The 25726-nt window shown below is 44.1% G+C and overlaps 1 protein-coding gene across 1 annotated transcript in view; it reads right to left on the bottom strand.

The window, feature by feature from the left end:
* Positions 1 to 25726, bottom strand: part of hmcn1 (hemicentin 1) — a 757099-nt gene that overhangs the window by 179041 nt on the left and 552332 nt on the right. The window contains exons 61-63 of the mRNA XM_085982583.1: positions 6885 to 6966; positions 3669 to 3800; positions 1170 to 1319 (exon numbers count right to left, since the gene is read on the bottom strand). Of these exons, the coding sequence (XP_085838709.1) occupies positions 1170 to 1319; positions 3669 to 3800; positions 6885 to 6966 (364 nt within the window). The remainder of the gene's footprint in view (positions 1 to 1169; positions 1320 to 3668; positions 3801 to 6884; positions 6967 to 25726) is intronic.

Genomic DNA, 25726 nt, shown 5'->3' with positions numbered 1-25726 from the left:
GGGAATTTTGGTATATTGCAACCAATGCATCCACTATCTCTGCAGCCACTTATTTTAAGACCCTGGGGTGCAGGCCATCTGGCCCAGGAGACTTGTCATCTTTTAGTCCCATTATTTTACCAAGTACTTTTTCCTTAGTGATAGTCTTTAGTTGCCCCTCCCTGTGGCCCCTTGATTATCCATTATTGGGATATTGTTAGTGTATTCTACTGTGAAGAAAGATACAAAATATTTGTTCAGAGTCTCTGCCATTTCCCCGTTCCCCATTATTAATTCCCCATTCTCATCCTCTAAGGGACCAATGTTTACTTTAGCTACTCTCTTCCTTTTTATATACCTGTAGAAGCTCTTACTTTCTGTTTTAATATTTCTTGCCAGTTTACTCTCATAATTCATCTTCTCTCTCTTTATTATTTTTTTAGTCATCCTTTGCTGGTTTTTTAAAAATTTCCCAATCCTCTGGCCTCCCACCAATCTTGGCAACATTGTATACCTTTGTTTTCAATTTGATATCATCCTTTACTTCCTTAGTTAGCCACGGATAGTGCTCGCTTCTCTTAAAATCTTTCTTTCTCACTGGAGATGGAGCTTGGGAGGCTAGTAAGAAGAGCATTGGAGAAGTTGAGCCTAGAGGTAATAAAGCATAGGTGAGGGTTTCAGCAGTGGTTGTGAGGTAAGGCAGTTGATGTTACAGAGGTAGAGATAGCAGATCTTGGTGGTGAATGAGATATGAGTGTTGAGGTTCAGCTCAGAGTTAGTGATTGTGAACTGTCTGGTTCAGACTGAACAGGATGAAATTGGGGGCAAGGGGGTGTGCAGAGCTAAACAGGATGGCTTCAGTCTTGTGGATGTTAAATTAAAGAAAGCCATAGTTATTATTTATTGTGTGTGTGTCATAGAATCATAGATATTTATGGTACATAAGGAGGCCATTCGGCCAATCGTGTCTGTCATTCATAACATAAGAAAAATCTAGAGGCTTCAAGTTGTGGAGGTTGGATCTCTTACACCCTGTTTTTTTGGACTTGCCGTACAACTGGCTTTGACTTGCTCTTTCTGGTTATGCATTCAAGCAAAACAAGTTGATTACCGATAAAGCGACCAGACCGCTGCAACAATCTCACAATATTCTTAAAGCAACAGTAATAGTATTCTAATCTCATACACACCTTGAATAGTCAGGATGTAGTTTTTCCGTGCCATTCCCTCCACATTTGATGCCACACAGGTGTAAGTACCGCTGTCTACCAGCTGCGAGCGAGCAATTTGCAGTTTGCTTCCTCCAGACAGAATGTGCATCTCCAAGGACTCGGCATTTGCTGAAATAAAAGGAAACACAATAGCAAATAACAGGTTCTTTTGTTAAAGTCTCTGTTATCTATTTTCTATGTCTTAGGAAAAAGGATTATTTGAAAAATGAATATTTAACAACTGATGTTTGTCGCATATTTATATTGTGAACAGCTGATCCTAGTGAGACCGATTGTAGTTAAAGGAGGAGGAAACAACATCTGTATCCCCTCATTTGTTAGTCTTTAATAAAAACATATATAATTAGTGATCATATTAATGATTTAACTGCTTATTGATTTTCCATTTAAAGCCAAAATATTTACATTATTTACTGGAAATACAGTGAGCAGAAAGTCCAAACATACACTAGAAACATTTATAGTATATGCAAACACATACACAACCTGTACAAAAGCAACCAAGAAGCAAATAAAAGCTATTTTAAGGGTACAATTAGTTTGAAATGAAGTGTAACCAAGCATGCCATTCTGAAAGTTTAATTTTGTAATATATATATGTATATAATATAAAACATCACAGACTAATGCAAACAATATGTTTCAGTATCGTGCTATCCAAACTAACTGTGGACAGTCATGCAGATTTATCCTGAAATGTTTGTTTATAAATAATTAAAACAATGCATTGACACTTATATGTATAGAGAACAGTTTAGCTGTAACCCTCGATTAGGGATTATTTCTTTGCTAGAAACAATTATAGGGCCGAATTTTGCAGTCAGTGGCGAACGAACGGCACTAGCCGTTCATTACACTTACACTTGCCACAGACTTTCTATGGGATTTTGCACTGGATTTACTGTAATTCGAGAGCCATTTCAGCGTGGCGCCTTCTACAGGGGAGCTGGAACCTGTGTGAACAGGGAAAGCAACAGTGTATCTCCTTAACCAATCAGATTGAAGAATCATTAATGTGGAGCGCAGAGTCTGAACCAGGAAGTGTCAGTTAGAATATTTAATTCAATGTCAAATCAGGTACAGAAAGCAAAATAAAGAGAGAAAGAAAGATGGGATTCAGAGAGAGAGAGATAAAAGAGACAGAAATAAAAAGTTAAATGTTTTATTTACATTTTTTAGTTTTTTTAAATCTCCAATAATAACTAAAATTTAAAGGAATGAGACTCCACATTTGTAAATGTTAATTTTCCATGCCAGAGAGGTTTTTTGGCAGTAATTAACACTTATCACGCCATTAAACATTTATTTACACTGGAATGGACAATCCCTAACTTTTTCTGGCAAGTTTAGTGGGTATATATCACGAAAGTGCAGCAACTGTTCCATGTATTTCAATGCTGAGTTTCTCGGCGAGATACAGATAACTTGGACAGCAACTTTCTGATTTCCGTGTTTAACTGCGCATGTGTGGTCACTGGAAGTTGCTGACGGTTTACTCATTAATAACGGTGAGCGCTGTTTGCCTGAGGTTATTTCTACAGCAAAATCTGGCCCATTGTATTTTTTGAGGACAGCTAGTGCAGCATCTGGATTGACAACCCTCCTGGATTGTCTGGGAGTCTCCAGCAATGGAAGCTAGCAAGCACTGTTGCTAGCAACCTGAGGGAAAAGCAGAGCTTTGCACCTGTGGTTTGTGTCGGAGTATTCTCTTTACCTGCACACGGGCGGACTCCCGATTCTCGGAACTTCTCATGCAAAACCAGGAGCAAAGACACTCAATTACAGGGGACTCAACCTTTATAAGGTAAGTTGGAATAACATCTACAAAGTGCAGGCAAGTATCACATGATCAAAGGTCACGTATCAAAGGTCATGCAATTAACCCTTCAGGAATATGTCTAAACAGAATTGACAACCATACGCCAGGCGGTAGAAGTACACCCAGAGCCAGGGCAAGAAAACAGAATGAACCTCTTTCTTCACAGGTGCAGTGCAACTCACATAAGGTGACATGTCGGGCACCAACATAAAAATCTGCCATTAAGACTCTATGGCCTCAGTTGAGTCACTTGAGTATCAAGCAACCAACTGTACAGCTAAGTGCAACCTCAATACTTAGTACAGCATTACAGCTATAACTTCCAGTGTGAAATTAAACAATCTTAGCAAACATTTTACTATTTACTTTACAGATAAGATTTTTTTAAATGCAAAAGAGTGAAATCTGCAGGTGCTACGAAATTTACTTGATTAACTGGAATTAAATAAGACCCCCCCTCCCAACCGAAAGAAAGATGATAGATGGGAAAACCAAAAACCACCGTTCCTTTTATCCAGAAACTAACATTTGTGCTGGTATTTCCAGTTGTACCACTAGGGGGCATTACCTACCCAGCTTGATGGAAGCAAAAACATCCTTTTTAGATTTAGTCCAATGCTGCAGTAGCAGTAGCTTACCAATGGTCCTCCCGTTCTTCAGCCAAGTTAATGTAGGTGGAGGAATGCCAGTAGCATCACATGCAAAAGTGACAGGGTTGCTAATGACCTCATTGATTGTTTCTTCTGCCAAGCCTTCAATAGTGGGTGGGACTGCAGGAGAAACAGAACAATTGAGTGATGCATGATTGTAACTTCATGTGTTTCCTGGCAGATACTGAGGGTAACTTGGAGCTCTCGGTTTATTTGGCTGCTAAGGAAATGGCCAAGATTTGCAGTGCCTCTTCCTGTATTACGCTCCTCAGGTTGTGCACATTTAAAAGAGGCACTTAACAAACATGTGATTGGCAATCCTTTTCCTGCAATGCAATTTGTATTTAGACACATCACTGCATTGCAGAAACATTATCCATCCACTCGTGAGCGACATCATCACAGTGAAAATGTGCATAGCGACAAAGACACTCCCTTATCACTCTGCCACACAACCTTTTCCCCTCCTCACCTCAGGCTGCTGGTTCGTCCACATGTTTCCCTGAAATACCTCACCCAAGTGCCCATACTTTCTTTGTGAAGCTCCATATGGTGTCAGCAGGATATTCAACTATGGGACCATCACAATCAAGCTCAATTCTATCCTGGCACAATACACAGAACACACACAACACACACTCCAGTAGAGGCATGAGCTGGTTTATTTTTATGCTGCTTAGCCTGGAGGGACTGAGGTCAATTACAGCCTTTTTCCTGCAAGGGAGCAGCTAACTTGGTATAGAGCTGGGATTAAATCTGGGACTCTCCTCAGTGTATGTGGCTCAGTGTATGTACTTATGGAGGCATCAGGGCACCTCAGCAATGGTGCTTTAAAAAGATACCATCAAAGGTTTCAGGGAAGGAAGCAGCCCAGAAGAGTGTGTCATTTTCAGCTCTGATGATGTGTTCTGGCAGGACTGACTGTGTATTGTCAAAATGCAGAAGGAAAAATGCCAATGACTTTCTACTGACAATGATGCCCCTTTAAACACCACATTATTAAACTTTATTCATTCCAAATGAAAGTGGATTAAGCCTAACATGCAGATTAATGAACCATCTCATTAAATTGCTAGGCTTCTGGAAGCAGCAGAGATACAAGAAGCACAATATTTCCATGCCCCAGGCACTGAGCCGTTTCCTTTTGTTGCTGTTTGAGATGCCAGAAAAAACCCCAACAAATTCCAAAAGTTAGCTCCAGATTTTTCACATTTTGTTTTGCAGCTTGTTTCATAATTCTACTAAAATATGATTATTTACAGCAGACATTTATATATATATCCAAGTTACTGACATAACTTTAAAAATGTTACCACTTTATCAACAACTTACATTTCTACAGTGCTCCTCACTTACAGAGAGACATCTCAGAGTGCATTATAGGCTGTGGTTAATGAGTGGACACTGAGCAGGAGGGAGAGAACGATTAAATGTCAGCCTTAGCTCAGTGGTAGCACTCTTTCCTGAGTCAGAAGGTTGTGGGTTCAAGCCCTACTCCAGAGATTTGAGCACATAATCTAGGCTGACACTCCAGTGCAGTACTGAGGGAGTGCTGCACTGTTGGAGGTGCCGTCTTTTGCATGAGATGTTAAACAGAGGCCCCGTCAGCCCTCTCAGGTGGATGTAAAAGATCCCATGCCACTTTTCGAAGAAGAGCAGCAGAATTCTCCTGGTGCCCTGGCCAATACGCAAGTAAGATCACTATAACAGTTTGTCAGGTCATGTCTCTCACTGCTATTTGCGGGACCTGGCTGTGCACAAATTGGTTTCCGCATTGCCCTCCAACTTGAAAAATACTTCATCGGCTTTGGGACGTCCTGAGGCCATGAAAGGCTCTGTATAAAATACAGGTCCTTTCTTTTCCTTTAGGTTGACTCCAGGGCAGTACTGGAAAGGACTTGTATTTTATATAGCGTCTTTCAGTACTGAGGGAGTGCTGCATTGTTGGAAGTACTGAGGTTCTGTCTGCCCTCTAGGTGGACAGCAGGAGAGCTCTTGGCACCACAAACAGATTATCTGGTCATTTATCTCGTGGCTGTTTGTGGGACCTTGCTGTTTGTAGATTGTCTTCTACGTTTACCTGCACTTCAACAGCGACAACACTTCTAAAGTACTTAATTGGCTGTGAAGCACTTTGGAATGTCTAGTAAGTGCCATCTTTCTAGGAGGAGGCCAAAGCACAGTGGAAGTGGAGAGTCTTTAATAAAAAGAAAGATTTGCATTTATGTAGCGTATTTCATGACCACCGGACGTCTCAAAGCGCTTTACAGCCAATGAAGTACTTTTGAAGTACTGTTGTAATGTGGGAAATGTGGCAGCCAATTTTGCGCACAGCAAGGTCCCACAAACAGCAATATGATAATGACCAGATAATCTGTTTGTGATATGTTGGTTGAGGGATAAATATTGGCCAGGACACCAGGGATAACTCCCCTGCTCTTCTTTGAAATAGTGCCATGGGATCTTTTACGTCCACCTGAGAGAGCAGACGGGGCCTCAGTTTAACATCTCATCCGAAAGACGGCACCTCCGACAGTGCAGTACTGAGGGAGTGTCAGCCTAGCTTTATGTGCTCAAGTCTCTGGAGTGGGACTTGAACCCACAATCTTCTGACTCAGAGGCGAGTGTGCTACCCACTGAGCCACAGCTGACACAGGAATAAGCTTTTGAAGGCAGGAAGGAAGGTGGCGTGGTTGATATATTTAGGGAAGGAGTAGCAGAAGATAACACTGTTGGTGAAGGAGTGGGAATCTAGCAAGGACGGGGGTGTATGAGACTTGGAGCGGGTGAGGGCGTGATTGTAGCTGTCTGGATGGTTTGTAGTTTATGGAAGGTGGAGGTGGGAAGATCAGTAAGGAATGCATTGGCGATCAAGCAAATCTAAACACCTGTACAAATTTGTGTGGAGTAAAACAAGTCTTGTTTGTATCTACATTGCTATAATTAGCACGTAAAGTGCCAAGAAATAAAGTTAGATTTGGAATATAAAACATGAAACTTTAAACTACTGACATCTACTGACAAAAAACTTCAATGTTTGTATCTGAGGAGAGGGAAATGCACATATGGTCACCAGCTTGTTGTCATCTTTTCATCCGAAAGCAAGTTCGAGTCAATTGGTTAGTTGAACTTGGCTTTGGTTTTCCTTCGGATACTCCACCATCTCCCCATAATTAATATTTCTACAAAAAAAAACCAGCTTACCATGTACATTGAGGTGGAAATTCTTATCCACTTGCCCAGCGACGTTTGTAGCTTTACAGACATACTGGCCTGTGTCTGAAACCTAGAGTGAAAAAATACACAAAAGACATTGTGGAAACCTTCAGAAGTACAGTTGAAAACAATATAGTTTTATGGGATTTAATAATCTTCATAAATTATTGAAGAGGGTTGCATTAGTAACTAATTTAATTCTTTACAATAAAAAGATTAGAAATTAAGTAACAAGCAGTAGGTCACTCCTGACTGTTCAGCTTTTCAATTGTACTGACATTCCAGAAATATAAATGTAATATTTTTGAGGCTCATCCATATTATTTAAATTTAGTTAATCTGAAAGGACAATTTGAACACTCTGTTTTTGAAAGGGAGCAACTGAGAGGAGATCTTTTAGGAATATGTTAAGATATTAAACAGTACAGAGCACTGATTGAAGGTAAACTTTGCAAATTCGGAACTCGGGGATAAAGGTTCAAATTTAGAACTGACAGATTTATCTTCTTCACACAGATTTATCTTCTTCACACAGATTTATCTTCTTCACACAGATTTATCAACACATGAAACTCATTTCCAGGAAAGGGTTGGGGCGGAAATCTCCAGTATAATTTATGAGTCAGTTGGATTCTGCGATGAGGACTGCAGGTTTTATAGATGGATAAGCAAAGGAGGCTGCGTGACCTTCTTTCATCTGTATCTGTCTTGTCAAATTCACCTCTTTTCAAAGTTTCTACAACTGTTTTAAGATATATTCCAAATTCTCTCCCAGCTTATGGATTTTCCACCCTGGCTTCCCCGATTCACAAAAGTACACTGTAATTTTGTGTGACTGCCAAAATTAAGAAAAAACATTCTTCCTCTGATAGGCTGCCTGAAATTCTTCTCAATGAAACCCAGGAGAATGTCTGATTTCTTCTGTTATTAATGGCTCACCAATGAAATTGTGGTCATTCATGTCTTTAAAGGTACAACTTTTGCAAATCTAGTTTCAGTAGTGGTTTGTTAATTATGGAGAGAAGTGGGCAAACTCACATTTTGTTTTGATAAAAGAGGAATTTAAACGATGGTGTCTTATTTTAGAAGCTAGTCCTCAAGTTCTACATTATTACAGAGCATGGTGAAACCACCATAACACTTTGAAATGGCTATATCTATGTGACCCTACTGAAGCTGTGAAGTGGGCAGTTTAATGATTGCGAGTGGGAATAGGTTAAATGGGCCTGGTACTTCTGAAGAGGGGGTGTGATCGTCAATAAGTATTCAAATGACTGAAGGTGTCAAGAGGAGTAATTACCAATGGGACAAAGAACAACCAGACTGTATCCCCCCATTTTCTAGTGGATTTCCTTTTGATGGATTGAATATAAATTTAGACTGAAGAAACAACTGCACTCTGGTGAGAGACACAGTGCGACAATGTTGTAATATATGTGGGTAGAACAAATGAAGGACAGAAACACAATGAGCTGCTAGTCAAGTGCTTGTTTACTAGGCCAGAGTGAACTGAGCATGCTCATACTAAACCATGTGACAAATCATGTGATAACACATTACACTGCTTTCCCCTTAAAAAAATGTATGTATTCCCCTCTGAAATACAACAAAACTATGGTCCCACTTTTCCCAGCATTACATGTACCACATAACAAAAACTCCTGGCTTTTTAAAAAATAAATGAACTACAAATCCAGTTTAATAACAGGTTTGCAGAGCCTTGCTGATCTCCTTACAAAAGGTTGTGGTGTTGAACCAATTTTCGGGCTGTTTTGTTTTGGTTCTGAACTCAAAGATGATCCTGTTTCTATCTCAGATTTGTTTGAATCTGGTACTTCAGTTTTTGAAGTCTGAACGGAGTCAAACTCATGTATATGTTCATGATCAATTGGTTCAGGATCAAGTCTTGGTTCCTCTCTAGCAGCGATCATTTGATCTTCATGAACACTTCGGATGTGGTCACCAATTTCAACCAAATATCTCTTGGTCCCACCAACTTCTATGGTTCCTACATCCCACTTGTGTGAACTCAACTTTCCAGGGGGACTGAGAACATGAAAGCACTTGTTTTGATTGAAACTGCGTTCTTTCTGATTGCTGTCATAATAACGTTTCTGACTCAACTGTTTCTGTTCAACTCTTGAGGCCAAATTCGGTTGAACAAGACTCAATTGTGTTCTCAATCTCCCCTTCATCAAGAGTTCTGCTGGAGTATATCCATTTGTAGTGTGCGGAGTAGTTCTGTACTTCAGCAAGAAATTTGCCAAACGTTGCTTCATGCTGAGTCCCGAACAACCCTGCAACACTTGCTTTTTGAGAGCTTCTTTCACTATTCTGACTGACCTTTCGGCTGCTCCGTTTGAAGCTGGATGATATGGTGGAACGAGAGTGTGTTTGATACCGTTCCATTTCATGAACTCTTGGAATAGAGCAGAATGGAACTGAGGGCCAGTGTCAGAAACAAGCTCTTCAGGTAAGCCAGGACATGTGAAGATAGACCTCAATTCATCTATGATACGTTCAGTTGTAGTATTTGAACCCATGTGTTTCACTTCAATCTACTTTTTGAGTGACTATCTACAAGTACCAGGAAATAATCATTTACTTTCTCACAGAAGTCTACATGTACTCTCTGAAAAGGTCTACTTGGCTATGACCAGGGTTGTAGTGGAGTTTTGGGTGAATTGTTTCTGCAATTTTGACAAATGTTGCATTTGCTGACAAGTGATTCAAGATCACTGTCCAATCCAGGCCAGTAAGCAAAGCTTCTTCCAATTGATTTCATACTGCTGATCCCTGGATGTTCAATATGAAGTTCGGCCAGAATTCTATCTCTCAAAGAAGTAGGTACCACCACTCTGTTTCCCCACTTGATATAACCTTGTTCACAAGACAATTCAGTATGACAGTTATGGAATGGTTTCAACTCTGAGTCCAGACACTAATCAGTCCATCCATTCAAGGTGTTTTCATACACTCTTTTCAGGACTGAGTCATTTTGAGTCTCATTTGCAATCTCCATTGCATTCACGGGAAAGTCTTTGTCAACTGCACCAAGCGTGAAAATTTCACCTTCACTCCCAACACGAGTCTTCATGTGCCAACCTGGACAAAGCTTCTGCGGTTGCGTTTTGCTTTGAAGCACGATATTTAATCGTGCAGTCATATTGTGACAACAACACAATATGTGTTTAACAACACAATAAGTTTAAGGTTAGCACTGTTGCCTCACAGCGCCAGGGACCCGGGTTCAAATCTGGCCTCGGGTGACTGTCTGTGTGGAGTTTGCACATTCTCTCTGTGTCTGCGTGGGTTTCCTCCGGGTGCTCCGGTTTCCTCCCACAGTCCAAACATGTGCGGGTTAGGTTGATTTGGCTATGATAAATTGACCCTTAGTGTTAGGGGATTAAATACGTGGGGTTACGGGGATAGGGTGGGATATGTGTCGGTGCAGGCTCGATGGGCTGAAATGGCCTCTATCTGCATTGTGGGGATTCTGTTATGTTATAACACTGCCCAACATTGCATTCTTGATGCGGCCATTGCCGGGATGACAGATTTGGGCCCCAATATTGTTAGGAGTGGTTTGTGATCATTTTTAAGTTTAACTTTCTGCCGATCAGGAACTATTGGAATTTCTTGATTCCAAACACTATGGCGAGAGCTTCCTTTTCAATTTGCACATAGATTCTTTCGCTCTTTGTGAGAGTTTGCGATGCGAACGCGATTGGTTTCTCTTGGCCGTCATCCATTACGTGGCTTATGACAGCTCCCACAACGTAGCTCGAAGCATCACATGCTAACTTAAGCTCATGCTCTGTTGTGGTGCACAAGTAGAGCATCGCTAGAGAGGCTTCGCTTACAAGCGTCGTAAGCTTCCTGTTGCGCTTTTGTCCACTTCCACTGGACATCCTTCTTGAGGAGCTCGTGCATGGTCGCTAACTCAGGTAAGAAATGTGCATAGTTCTGGACCATTCCAAGGAATGATCTTAACTCAGACATGTTCTGTGGCTTTGGAGCATTGATGACAGCATCAACCTTTTCCTTAACTGGTTGCAAGCCATTTGCACCAACTTTCAGACCAAGGTACACAACCTCGGGCTGCACAAAAGCACTTTTGCTCCTTTTCAATTTGATACTGTGGGAATTCAACCTTTGAAGCACTAAATCTAACACTTCTAGATTTTCTTCCTCACTGCTTGTAGCGATCAGCACATCGTCTTGATTGCATAAGCAATTTGGAACTCCTTGCAAAATCTTATCCATTGTAGCCTGGAAGATTTTGGGGGAGGGCTTCTCTAGCTCTTCCTCCACCTGACTTTTCAGCGTATAGGGGACTGGCCTTGCCTTACAATAGACAGACTTCGCATTGGACTCGATGCGGATATGTGCGTCATACGCAGTGATGCCCTCATAACTGTCTGTGAACATGCTTTTGTACTGTTCAGCATTGTGTCGAGTCACTCCTTTGAAGCATCTACACTGAAGATGTTTTTCCAGTCTAGTTTTAACTTTCTCAACCAGTCTTTGCTCATGAGGGTTGGCCTGTTGTTGCAGTTCGCTACAATAATAGGCAGCTTTACTGACTGGCCATTGTGTTGAACTGTACATTCCATTTGTCCACGTGCCTCTAGGATTTCTCCGAAGTAGGTTTTTAACTCTACAGTCAGTGGTATTTTATTAAACTTACTCTCATATGTGTCCTTACTCATGTCGCCATGTTAATATACATATCAATATATTGCTCGTTGATCAAAAGTTTTGTATGGAAGTCTTTCTCACGACTGCTGGTGTTGCCGCTAGTGGCATAGATACTATAGATGCCCAGGTCTTCAACATTGTTTACTAGGCCAGAGCGAACTGAGCATGCTCAAACTAAACCATGTGACAAACCATGTGATAATACATTACAAATGTCAGGAGTGTTCACTTCAATATTGTGAATTCCTCCCTTTTGTTGTCGCTGCTTTGCATTGCCACTAGAATGGTTCTTACTTCCTGTTGTGTCCGTCAGTAGTAAGACACAGACTGCAGGAGAACGGTACAACAGGTGTTTACTCAACGTGGCTCACTCTGGAACTGAACTGTACAGATTACTACTCAGTGCTATATAGAGGTGTGGTCACTGCCGGTACTACAGTATACATGAGCTGTAAAAAGTAGTTCCCCCCTTAAAAGGTATATACATTACAATTCCTCCCCTTTTAGATTAACAGTACCATAACACTCATTTAACAATTAAATATCAAACTAATTACATTTAACACCTTTAACATACAACGTTAGCTGAAAATAGTCCATTTATATATTCAGTCTTTGGGGAGGCTTTCTGATCCTTTCTGGATAGCGCCTTTCCCGAGTGTCTCGCTCTTGGTGCGGAGGCGATTCTGGCACCCTGTCGTCGGTTGGGTCATCAGCTTCCGATGCTACTGTTTCTGGGGTAGATGCGACCTATACGTCGGGTTCCTCACCAGGTACGTATGGGCGAGGCATGGGGTTGACTTGTTCCTGTGACTCTAGGATCTGGTCAGCATGGCGTCTCACGATGTTCTCCCCAATGTCCACTGTGTACATTAGTGGGCCCTGCCGTGTGCATATCGTTCCTGGCTGCCATTTTTCTGTTCGGTAGTCGCAGGCCAAGACTGGTTGCCCTACATTGAAGCTCCTTGTTGGCTTCTCATTGATGTGCTGGAATTGCTTACTCTCAACATCTCTTCGTACCTTTGGTCTGAGCAAATCCAGGCGAGATCTTAACCTTCGGTTAAAGAACATCATGGCTGGGGCCTGGTTGCTGACTGCATGTGTCACATTCCGGTAGGCGAACAGGAAATTGTCCACCTTGTGCTGCAGCGGAATGTTGTCATTGTACATAGCCTTTATTGCCTTCTTAAAGGTTTGTACGAACCTCTCAGCCAATCCATTTGTGGCTGGATGATACGGGGCGGATGTGTAATGTCTTACCCCATTCTTCTTCATAAACCTCCGGAATTCGTCGGACACAAACTGTGGCCCGTTATTGGAGCAAATCTGTTCTGGCAAGCCGTTCCTGGGAAAAATGGTCCGTAGGACTGCAATAGTTTTCTCCGTGGTGGTGGAGGACATTTTGATGACCTCAGGCCATTTCGAGTGCGCATCCACGGCTATTAAAAACATTGGACCAGCAAAATCAATATGCACCCGTTGCCATGGAGATGCGGGCCACTCCCATGGGTATAGAGGGGCATGTGGTGGTGCATCTTGGGCTTTCTGGCATCCTGAGCAGCTCTTGGTCATGTCCTCGATTTGTTTATCGATTCCCGGCCACCACACATAAGCCCTGGCAAGGCTATTCATTTTTACCCCTCCCAGATGACCCTCATGAAGCTCATTGAGCACTCTATCCCTTAACTTGATGTGTGGAATTACCACTCGGGATCCACACATCAAGGTCCCCTGGCACACTGACACCTGTTCTCTTCTTGTCGAGAATGCTGGCAACAGTGAGTTGCCATGTGCTGGCCATCCCTTCACCGTCAAGTCATATACCCGAGACAGTGTCGGGTCATTTCGGGACTCCTTTTCTATACGAGCGTTAGTTACCTGCAGGTATTCAACTACAGTCGAATGAAATATTTCGACAGGATCCACTGCTGGTGCTTCCTCCGCAGTAGGCAGTGGCAGGCGTGATAGCCCATCAGCATTTCCATGCTGTTTCGTGCCCTTATATTCAATCTCATAGTGGTGCGCCCCTAGAAAGAGTGACCATCTTTGTAGTCGTTGCGCCGTCATCACCGGAACGCCCTTCTTCGGATTAAAAATGGAGACAAGAGGCTGGTGGTCAGTCAGCAAGGTGAATTTCTGCCCGTGCAGATACTGATTGAACTTTTTCACTCCCCACACTAGGCTGAGGGCCTCCCTGTCAATCTGGGTGTAGTTACGCTCGGCTGAGGTTAGTGATCGTGACGCAAAGGCTATTGGCCTCTCTGAGCCATCCGAGAATTTGTGCGACAGCACCGCTCCAATGCCGTAGGGTGACACATCACATGCCAACCGAATTGGTAGTGCTGGGTTGAAATGGGCCAATACCTCTTTCGATGTGATTAGTGTTTTGCTCTTCTGGAAAGCTCGTTTACATTCGTCACTCCACTTCCATGGCACTCCAGTTTGCAGTAGGGTGTTCAGTGGGTGTAGTATTGTAGACAAATTTGGCAAGAACTTATGGTAGTAGTTTACCAGCCCGAGGAACGACCTCAGTTGTGACACGTTTTCCGGTGCTGGAGCCTTGACTACTGCCTCAATCTTCTCTGGGGACTTATGTAACCCCTCTTTATCGATAACGTGGCCACAATACGAGAACTGTTTTTTAAAATACTCGCATTTGGGGCGGTTAGCTCGGAGCCCATATTCCTTCAATCTAGTGAGCACCTGCTCCAGGTTGGCGAGGTGATCACTATCATTTTCGCCCGTGACCAGGATGTCGTCCAAATAACACTGGGTCCCTGGGATCCCTTGCAGGACTTGTTCCATTGCCCTTTGCCAAATAGCCGGAGCTGATGCTGCCCCGAATACCAGCCGGTTGTATTGGTAGAGACCTTTATGGGTGTTGATTGTGAGGTTTTTTTTGATGCTTCTTCTACCTCCATTTGCAGATACGCCTGGGCCAGATCAATCTTAGTGAAGCGTTTCCCTCCAGATAGCGAGGCGAAAATATCTTCAATCCGCGGAAGTGGATATTGCACGGTGTGAAGGACTGGGTTCACTGTTACCTTAAAGTCCCCACAGATGCGAACCTTCCTTGGTTCCCCAGGCGTGCTGCTCAATGACTTTTTCATCACAGGGACGATGGGTGTAGCCCACTCGCTCCAGTCTACCTTGGACAGTACTCCTGAACGTTCCAAACTCTCCAGCTCTGCTTCGACAGCTAGGCGGATCGCATAAGGTCTGGCCTTAAAAAATTTTGGGCTTGCGTTTTCTTCGATTTTAATTGTTGCTGTCATGCCTTTTAGTGTTACGAGTCCTTGCTGGAACACTTCTTGCGCGTCGGTTAGGATCTTTGACAGTCGCCCATGTGTGACGTCGTCATCCTTTTTGGCAGCCACAGTCAGTGCTTGTATGGAATGCCAATCCAGCTGTATTTTCCGGATCCATTCACATCCCACTAATGGTGGTCCTCCATCTTGCAATACATACAGGTCTAGTTTTGGTGTTTCCTTACCGTTATATATAACGGTCACCCTTATTTTTCCTTTGGGGTAGACTTTTTGCCCCGTGTACGTCTTCAAAATAATTTTTGTGTCTCTCAAGGGTATGTGTGAGAATAGCCGCTCGTATTCCCGTCGGTTTATGACTGTTAGGGCTGATCCTGTGTCCAATTCCATTTTTACCTGGACTCCTGCTATCTTGAGAGTGACCCAAATGGTTCGGTGATCCTCCGTTGTGATCACATTATGTAGTTTCAGACAACTCAGCTCCCTGCTTTCAGAGTCGGTATCACTATTTTGTTCGTCTGAACTATTCTCCATCACCTTATGTACCTTCTTGTACTTTTCTTTTGGAGATTTCTTATTGCTGGTTTTCTTTCCTGACCTGCAGACTTGTGCTATGTGTCCTACTTTTCCACACTGTCTGCACACTTTGTCTTTGAACCAGCAATCATTCTGGTCATGTGTTGTTCTGCCGCAGCAATAGCACTTCTCTGTTCTGTATGACATTTCGTTTGTGCCATATTCTTGCGGTCTCTGTTGTATCTCTGCAGCGCCCCGTGCTGCTGCTTCATATGATACCGCAATGCTGAAAGCCTTGTCCAGCGTAAGGTCCTTTTCAGATAAAAGCCATTTCTGGGTTCCTTCACTTTGAAGCCCACACACAAACTTGTCCCTTAAGGTATCTGCCAGTTCCGTTCCAAACTGGCAGTGTTTCGACAGTTTGCGCAGTTCTGTTAAATATTCAGCATTGCTTTCATCCTTATGCTGGTTCTGTTTGTGAAACTTGAATCTTTCTGCTATCAGCAGCGGTGTGGGGTTTAAATGTTCCTGTAGTATCGTCACTATGTCTCCAAAACTCTTTTCCACTGGCTTCGCTGGGGTTACTAGATTTCGTAATAAGCCATACGTCTTTGCACCCATTAAATTTAACAATACCGGCGCTTTCTTGTCATCTGACACCTCATTAGCCTTGCAGTATACCTCTATTCATTCGACATATGTAGTCCAATCTTCGACTTCATTGTCAAATGCGGTGATACTGCCACTCTTCGGCATTTTGGGTGTGGTTTAAAATGGCTTAAAATGGCATCTCCTGCGCTTTCCTTCCTCCCCCGCTGCTGCCAACGCCGCTCTCGGCGGTCCTCGTGGCAATGGCGGCGCCTCGCGGGTTTCTGCGCGTCTCTCTCCCTCTCCTTGACGCTGCTCGGCCCCTGAACACCGGCTGCGCCCTGTGCGCTCTGCCCTCTCTCTCTCTCTCCCGTCGACGCTGCTCGGCCCTTTGCTGTGCCGCTCGGTCGGGTTCTAGCCCGCTGCTGTCCGGGAAGGGTCTGCGCACTACCTGTTGCCAGCCCGTTTCGCTGGACCACCGCAGCTGCAAAGCCAAGCCTGGCTCTCAACAGCCTCCCCTGCAATTCTTGAGTCTCTGCTGGATGACTGGGCGGTTGCCCGTGGTCGACACCCGTGTCTCTGGCTTGAGCTCCAATCTACTGGTCTCCAGGAACGAATCCCTGGGAGGTGATGCAGAGTTGCAGGTAGGATCGAATTTGCCTCGTCGCCAATGTTGTGTCCGTCAGTAGTAAGACACAGACTGCAGGAGAACGGTACAACAGGTGTTTACTCAACGTGGCTCACTCTGGAACTGAACTGTACAGATTACTACTCAGTGCTATATACAGGTGTGGTCACTGCCGGTACTACAGTATACATGAGCTGTAAAAAGTAGTTCCCCCCTTAAAGGTATATACATTACACTTCCTGCTTTAGATCTAGCTCTGCAAGCTGTTGAAATATGGCCTTGCTTCTGGCAGTGAAAACACTTCACATTTCTGTACTGGCAGGACTGTGGTGACTGATTTCCACTGCAGCAATAACAATTCACTGAACTGCTCTCACCGACATGCTTTTGACTCGGTCTCACATCTTTAGGTTTGGCGTTGGCTTTGTGACTGTAGGCCTCAGCTGCACTAGTTACTTGAGTTGGACGGAGTTCCCTAGCATTCTTAGATGCCATCTCCATAGATAGGGCAATTTTGCATGCTTTGTCAAACGTTAGGTTAGGAGTGTTCAGTAACTTGGACTGTGTGCGCTCATCCACCAGTCCACACACAAACTTATCTCGCAATGCACGATCCAACAATGTGCCAAAGTTACAATGCAAAGATAGGTTCTTAAGAGCTACAATGTACTCACTGATGGTTTCACTTTGTTTTTGGTTTCTGGTACCAAACTTATAGCTCTCTGTTATTTCTAGAGACTTTGGTCAAAATGTTCCTCGAGTTTCTCGACAATGTCTTCAAACGACACATCCTTCGCTTTCCCTGGCACAAATAGGTTTGTCAATGTTCCGTAGACATCTGGACCGATCTCCGTTAGAAAAGTTGCTTTCTTACGTTCACGAATTACTTTAGTTTGAGCTTGAACATTCTCATCTGCACCTTCGGTCTCAATAAAGTTATTGGCCCTAAAAAACATCTCCATCCGTTCAATGCAAGAACTGAATGGTTCGCGAGCTCGGGCATTCATGCCGAGGCTTCCAGTGAATCCCGTAGGCATGGCCATGATTGTCCCGATCCCGTCAAACAGTGACTCAGCACGCTACCTGTGTATATGTGAGAATCAACGTGAAGGTGAAGCACAGACAATTCTGCATCAGCATTAACAGTAAAACAACACAAAAATTCACCTTAAACTTTTCCACACAAAGGTTAAACACTGTGTCCTTCCATGATCCCTAGAAAAGGCTTTGGAATCCCATTCTCGTGCCAAAAATGTAACACATGTGGGTAGAACAAATGAAGGACAGAGACACAATGAGCTGCTAGTCCAAGTGCTTGTTTACTTTGCCAGAGCGAACCGAGCATGCTCAAACTAAACTGTAATGTATATACCTTTAAGGAGGGAACTATCTTTTACAGCTCATGTATACTGCAGTACTGGCAGTGACCACACCTGTATATAGCACTGAATAGTAATCTGTACAGATCAGTTCTAGTGTGAGCCACGTTGAGTAAACACCTGTTATACCGTTCTCCTGCAGTCTGTGTCTTATTATACACAGACACAACATTGGCGACAAGGCAAGTTCGAACCTACCTGCAACTCTGCATCACCTCCCGGGGATTCGTTCCTGGAGATCAGTGGATTGGAGGTCAAGGCCAGAGACTCGGCGTCGACCACGGGCAACCGCCCAGTCATCCAGCAGAGACTCGAGAATTGCGGGGGAGGCTGTCGAGAGCCAGGCTTGGCTTTCCAGTCGAGGTGGTCCAGCGAAACGGGCTGGCAACAGGTAGTGCGCAGACCCTTCCCAGACAGCGGCGGGCTAGAGCCCGAACGAGTGGCACAGCAAAGGGCCGAGCAGCGTCGACGGGGGACAGAGAGAGAGGGCAGAGTGCACAGGGCGCAGCCGGTGTTCAGGGGCCGAGCAGCGTTGAAGAGAGAGAGAGAGAGATGCGCAGAAACTGGCGAGGCGCCGCCATTGCCACAAGGACCGCCGAGAGCGGCGTTGGCAGCAGCGCAGGAGAAGCGCGCGAAATCTACAGGGCACCGCCATTGCCACGAGAACCGCCGGGAGCGGCGTTGGCAGCAACGGGGGAGGAAGGAAAGCGCGGGAGATGCCATTTTAAGCCATTGGGAGACGCCATTTTAAACCACACCCAAAATGCCGAAGAGTGGCAGTATCACCGCATTTGACAATGAAGTCGAAGATTGGACTACATATGTCGAACGAATAGAGGTGTACTGCAAGGCAAATGAGGTGTCAGATGACAAGAAAGCGTTGGTATTGTTAAATTTAATGGGTGCAAAGACGTATGGTTTATTACAAAATCTAGTAACCCCAACGAAGCCAATGGAAAAGAGTTTTGAAGACATAGTAACGATACTACAGGAACATTTAAACCCCACACCGCTGCTGATAGCAGAAAGATTCAAGTTTCACAAACGGAACCAGCATAAGGATGAAAGCAATGCTGATTATTTAATAGAACTGCGCAAACGATCAAAACACTGCCAGTTTGGAGCGGGACTGGCAGATACCTTAAGGGACAAGTTTGTGTGTGGGCTTCAAAGTGAAGGAACCCAGAAACGGCTTTTATCTGAAAAGGACCTTACGCTGGAAAAGGCTTTCTGCATTGCGGTATCATATGATGCAGCAGCACGGGGCGCTGCAGAGATACAACAGAGACTGCAAGAATATGGCACAAACGAAATGTCATATAGAACAGAGAAGTGCTATCGCTGCGGCAGAACAACACACAACCAGAATGATTGCTGGTTCAAAGACAAAGTGTGCAGACAGTGTGGAAAAGTAGGACACATAGCACGAGTCTGCAGGTCGGGAAAGAAAACCAGCAATAAGAAACCTACCAAAGAAAAGTACAAGAAGGTACATAAGATGACGGAGAATAGTTCAGACGAAAAATAGAGTGATAACGACTCCGAAAGCAGGGAACTGAGTTGTCTGAAACTACATAATGTGATCACAACGGAGGATCACCGAACCATTTGGGTCACTCTGAAGATAGCAGGAGTCCAGGTAAAGATGGAATTGGACACAGGATCAGCCCTAAGTCATAAACCGACCGGACTACGAGTGGCTATTCTCACACATACCCTTGAGAGACACAAAAATTATTTGGAAGACGTACACGGGGCAAAAAGTCTACCCCAAAGGAAAAATAAGGGTGACCATTATATATAACAGTAAGGAAACACCAAAACTAGACCTGTATGTATTGCAAGATGGAGGACCACCATTACTGGGACGTGACTGGATCCGGAAAATACAACTGGATTGGCATTCCATACAGGCACTGACCGTGGCTGACAAAAAGGATGACGACGTCACACCTGGGCGACTGTCAAAGATCCTAACTGACGCGAAAGAAGTGTTCCAGCAAGGACTCGGAACACTAAAAGGCATGACAGCGTTGATTGAAATTGAAGAAAACGCAAGCCCAAAATTTTTTAAGGCCAGACCGGTACCTTATGCGATCCGCCCAGCCGTCGAAGCAGAGCTGGAGAGTCTGGAACGTTCAGGTGTACTGTCCAAGGTAGACTGGAGCGAGTGGGCTACACCCATCGTCCCTGTGATGAAAAAGTCGTTGAGCAGCACGCCTGGGGAACCAAGGAAGATTCGCATCTGTGGGGACTTGAAGGTAACAGTGAACCGGGTCCTTCACACCGTACAATATCCACTTCCGCGGATTGAAGATATTTTTGCCTCGCTATCTGGAGGGAAACGCTTCACTAAGATTGATCTGGCCCAGGCGTATCTGCAAATGGAGGTAGAAGAAGCATCAAAAAAATACCTCACAATCAACACCCATAAAGGTCTCTACCAATACAACCGGCTGGTATTCGGGGTAGCATCAGCTCCGGCTATTTGGCAGAGGGCAATGGAACAAGTCCTGCAAGGGATCCCAGGGACCCAGTGTTATTTGGACGACATCCTGGTCACAGGCGAAAATGACAGTGATCACCTTGCCAACCTGGAGCAGGTGCTCACTAGATTGAAGGAATATGGGCTCCGAGCTAACCGCCTCAAATGCGAGTTTTTTAGAAAACAGATCTTGTATTGTGGCCACGTTATCGATAAAGAGGGGTTACATAAGTCCCCAGAGAAGATTGAGGCAGTAGTCAAGGCTCCAGCACCAGAAAATGTGTCACAACTGAGGTCGTTCCTCGGGCTGGTAAACTACTACCATAAGTTCTTGCCAAATTTGTCTACAATACTACACCCACTGAACACCCTACTGCAAACTGGGGTGCCATGGAAGTGGAGTGACTAATGTAGACGAGCTTTCCAGAAGAGCAAAACACTAATCACATCGAAAGAGGTATTGGCCCATTACAACCCGGCATTACCAATTCGGTTGGCATGTGATGCGTCACCCTACGGCATTGGAGCGGTGCTGTCGCACAAATTATCGGCCGGCTCAGAGAGGCCAATAGCCTTTGCGTCACGATCACTAACCTCAGCCGAGCGTAACTATGCCCAGATTGACAGGGAGGCCCTCAGCCTAGTGTGGGGAGTGAAAAAGTTCAATCAGTATCTGCACGGGCAGAAATTCACCTTGCTGGCTGATCACCAGCCTCTTGTCTCCATTTTTAATCCGAAGAAGGGCGTTCCGGTGATGACTGCGCAACGACTACAAAGATGGTCACTTTTTCTAGGGGCGCACCACTATGAGATTGATATCTTGGGCAGTTTAAACAGGAAGTAGAATCCGGGTATAAAAGGGGAGGGGCTAGTGCAGTGCACGGAGTGCTTTGTGCATTGAGTGCTGTTGGAGTTTTGCTAAGTGGGAGAGTTCGGATAAGTGGGAGGTGAGGGTGTGTTTTTTGCTCTGTTTTGTTCCCCACTCCCAGGCTTAGACAGCACTGCGGAGGCGGAGCAGCGAGACGAGTCAACCAAACAGGCTCCACAGACAGTATTCAAGGAGGAGGTTGGTGATCAGCTGGTTGGTTGGTTTTCTTCCTTCTCTTCTCTTTTATACCTTTAAGTTGGTAAGTCCTATTGAATAGTGGTGTGATATTATCATATATATCCGGGCAGGGTCTTCATAACTAATAATAAGAAATTAAATTAATTATATAGAATGGAGCAGGTGATGTGTTACTGTTGCGAGATGTGGGAGCCGGTGAACCCCATTGAGGCTCACGGTGATTACATCTGCGACAAGTGTTTGCTGCTAGAGGAACTCAAGTTCCATGTTATGGAGCTTGAGACCGAGCTTCAGACACTGCGACACATCAGGGAGGGGGAGAAGTTCCTGGACTCTATGTTTCAGGAGATGGTCACACCTATGAAGTTAATTACTGCAGATGTAGTCCATGGTCAGGGACAGGACGGTGTGACTACGAATGAGGAAGGTACAACGATCCAGGATGTAGTGTTGAAGGAGACGCAGCCCTTGTTCTTGTCCAGCAAGATCGAGGTTCTTACTCCCTGTGAGGGCGGGAGCGGGGACTGCAGGGAGGATGAGCAACCTGGCCACAGCACCGTGGTACAGGGGGCCATTCAAGTGGAGGGAGTAAAAAGAAATGTTGTAGTGGTAGGGGATAGTATCATTAGGGGGATAGATAGGGTTCTCTGCAGTCAAGAGCGGGAGTCCCGAAGGCTGTGTTGCCTGCCTGGTGCCAGGGTTAAGGACATCTCTTCTGGGCTGGAAAGAAACTTGGAGGGGGAGGATCCAGTTGTCGTGGTCCATGTTGGTACAAACGACGTAGATAGGACAAGGAAGACGGTTCTGTTAAAGGAGTATGAGCAGCTAGGGGTCAAATTAAAAAACAGAACCTCAAGGGTAATAATCTCTGGGTTATTACCTGAGCCACGAGCGAATTTGGCTAGGATAAATAAAATTAAAGAGTTAAATGCGTGGCTCAAAGACTGGTGTGGAAGAAATGGGTTTTGCTTCTTGGGACACTGGCACCAGTACTGGGACAGGAGGGAGCTGTTCTGTTGGGACGGACTCCACTTGGCCAGTGCTGGGACTAGAGTCCTGGCGAATCATATAACTAGGGCTGTAGAGAGGGCTTTAAACTAATTAGTGGGGGGGAGGTTTCTAGAGAGCAAATAATAGAAATGACAACAGAGAAGGTCATAGACTTAGGTAGCAGTGGGGGAATTAAAAAACAGAATGTGTCAGGAAGGGACAGAAGGTATGGAGTAAAAAGTAAAGTACTAAAAAGGGAAAAAACAGGAACTAAGTGTTACAAAACATATTTGAAAGTTCTTTATCTGAATGCACGTAGCATTCGTAACAAAATGAATGAGTTAACGGCACAAATAATGACATATGGGTATGATCTTGTGGCCATTACAGAAACATGGCTGCAGGGTGACCATGACTGGGAATTAAACATACCAGGTTATTTAACAATCAGGAAGGACAGGCAGGAAGGGAGAGGAGGTGGGGTGGCTATGTTAATAAAGGAAGGAATCACTATAATACAGAGAAATGATATTGGGTCAAAGGAGCAGGATAGTGAAACAGTTTGGGTGGAGATAAGGAATAATAAGGGGAAAAAAACACTAGTGGGTGTAGTCTATAGGCCTCCGAACAGTTGCAACTCTGTTGGACGGAGTATTAATCAGGAAATAGTTGAGGCTTGTAATAAGGGAACAGCTATAATTATGGGGGATTTTAATTATCATATTAACTGGACAAATCAAATTGGGCAGAGCAGCCTTGAGGAAGAGTTCATTGAGTGTATTAGGGATGGGTTTCTTGAGCAGTATGTAACTGAACCGACCAGGGGGCAAGCAACCATAGATTTGGTCCTGTGTAATGAGACAGGATTAATTAAAAATGTCCTAGTAAAGGATCCCCTTGGAATGAGTGACCATAACATGGTTGAGTTCCATATTCAATTAGAGGGTGAGAAGGTTGGATCTCAAACAAGCGTGCTGAGCTTGAATAAAGGAGACTATGAAGGTATGAGAGCGGAATTAATTAGAGTGGACTGGGAAAATAGATTAAAGGGTAAGACGGTACATGACCAGTGGTGTACATTTAAGGAGTTATTTTACAACTTCCAAAAAAAATATATTCCACTGAGGAAAAAAGGGTGTAAAAGAAAAGATAGCCATCCGTGGCTAAGTAAAGTAATTAAGGATAGTATCCGACTAAAAACAAGGGCATATAAGGTAGCCAAATCTAGTGGGAGGATGGAAGATTGGGAAGTCTTTAAAAGACAGCAAAAAATAACTAAAAGATTGATTAAGAAAGGGAAGATAGATTATGAAAGTAAATTAGCAAAAAATATAAAAACAGACAGTAAAAGTTTCTATAGTTATATAAAAAGAAAAAGGGTGGCTAAAGTAAATGTTGGTCCCTTAGAGGATGAGACCGGGAAATTAATGGTGGGAAACATGGAGGTGGCAAAAACACTGAACAATTATTTTGTATCAGTCTTTACAGTAGAGGACACTAAGAATATCCCAACACTGGACAAACAGGGGGCTCTAGGGGGGGGAGGAACTAAATACGATTAAAATCACTAAGGAAGTGGTACTTGGTAAAATAATGGGACTCAAGGCGGATAAATCCCCTGGACCTGATGGCTTGCATCCTAGGGTCTTGAGGGAAGTAGCGGTAGGGATTGTGGATGCATTGGTAATAATTTTCCAAAACTCACTGGACTCAGCAAAGGTCCCGGCAGATTGGAAAACTGCTAATGTAACACCCTTATTTAAAAAGGGTAGTAGGCAGAAGGCTGGAAACTATAGACCTGTTAGCCTAACATCTGTGGTTGGTAAAATGTTAGAGTCCATTATTAAGGAGACAGTAACGGGACATTTGGATAAACATAATTTAATAGGACAAACTCAGCATGGTTTCATGAAGGGGAAGTCATGTTTGACAAATTTGCTTGAGTTTTTTGAGGAAGTAACATACAGGGTGGATAAAGGGGAACCAGTGGACGTAGTGTATTTAGACTTCCAAAAGGCATTTGACAAGGTGCCACACAAAAGATTATTGCTCAAGATAAAAAATCACGGGATTGGGGGTAATATTCTGGCGTGGGTGGAGGATTGGCTCTCTAACAGAAAGCAGAGAGTTGGGATAAATGGTTCGTTCTCAGATTGGCAACCAGTAACTAGTGGTGTTCCGCAGGGGTCAGTGCTGGGTCCCCAACTCTTTACAATCTATATTAACGATTTGGAGGAGGGGACCGAGTGTAACATATCAAAGTTTGCAGATGATACAAAGATGGGACGGAAAGTAGTGAGTGAGGAGGACATAAAAAACCTGCAAAGGGACATAGACAGGCTAAGTAAGTGGGCAGAGATTTGGCAGATGGAATACAATACTGGAAAGTGTGAGGTTATGCACTTTGGCAGGAAAAATCATAGAGCTAGTTATTATCTTAATGGCAAGAAACTGGAAAGTACTGTAGTACAAAGGGATCTGGGGGTCCTGGTGCACGAAACTCAAAAAGTTAGCATGCAGGTGCAGCAAGTGATTAAGAAGGCCAATGGAATGTTGGCTTTTATTGCTAGGGGGATGGAATATAAAAACAGGGAGGTATTGCTGCAGTTGTACAAGGTATTGGTGAGGCCGCACCTGGAATACTGCATACAGTTTTGGTGTCCATACTTAAGAAAAGACATACTTGCTCTCGAGTCAGTACAAAGAAGGTTCACTCGGTTAATCCCGGGGATGAGGGGGTGGTCATATGAGGAGAGGTTGAGTAGATTGGGACTCTACTCATTGGAGTTCAGAAGAATGAGAGGCGATCTTATTGAAACATATAAGATTGTGAAGGGGCTTGATCGGGTGGATGCGGTGAGGATGTTCCCAATGATGGGTGAAACTAGAACTAGGGGGCATAATCTTAAAATAAGGGGCTGCTCATTCAAAACTGAGATGAGGAGAAACTTCTTCACTCAGGGTGGTAGGTTTGTGGAATTTGCTGCCCCAGAAAGCTGTGGAAGCTACATCATTAAATAAATTTAAAACAGAAATAGATAGTTTCCTAGAAGTAAAGGGAATTAAGGGTTATGGGGAGCGGGCAGGAAATTGGACATGAGTCTAGGTTCGGAATGGTCATGGCCCTGTGGGTAGTGGAGTGGGCCCAGGGGCCGTGTGGCCTTGTTCTGCTCCTACTGTGTTCTAATTCTGTGTTAGATTTCAGGAGATG

Source organism: Somniosus microcephalus, chromosome 3 (genome assembly GCF_052327205.1).
Source record: "Somniosus microcephalus isolate GS21.2 chromosome 3, FLI_Smic_1.0, whole genome shotgun sequence".
NCBI classification, from domain to species: Eukaryota; Metazoa; Chordata; class Chondrichthyes; order Squaliformes; family Somniosidae; genus Somniosus; species Somniosus microcephalus.
The sequence above is the reverse complement of the archived record's forward strand: the minus strand, read 5'-3'. Positions and strand labels throughout refer to the sequence as shown.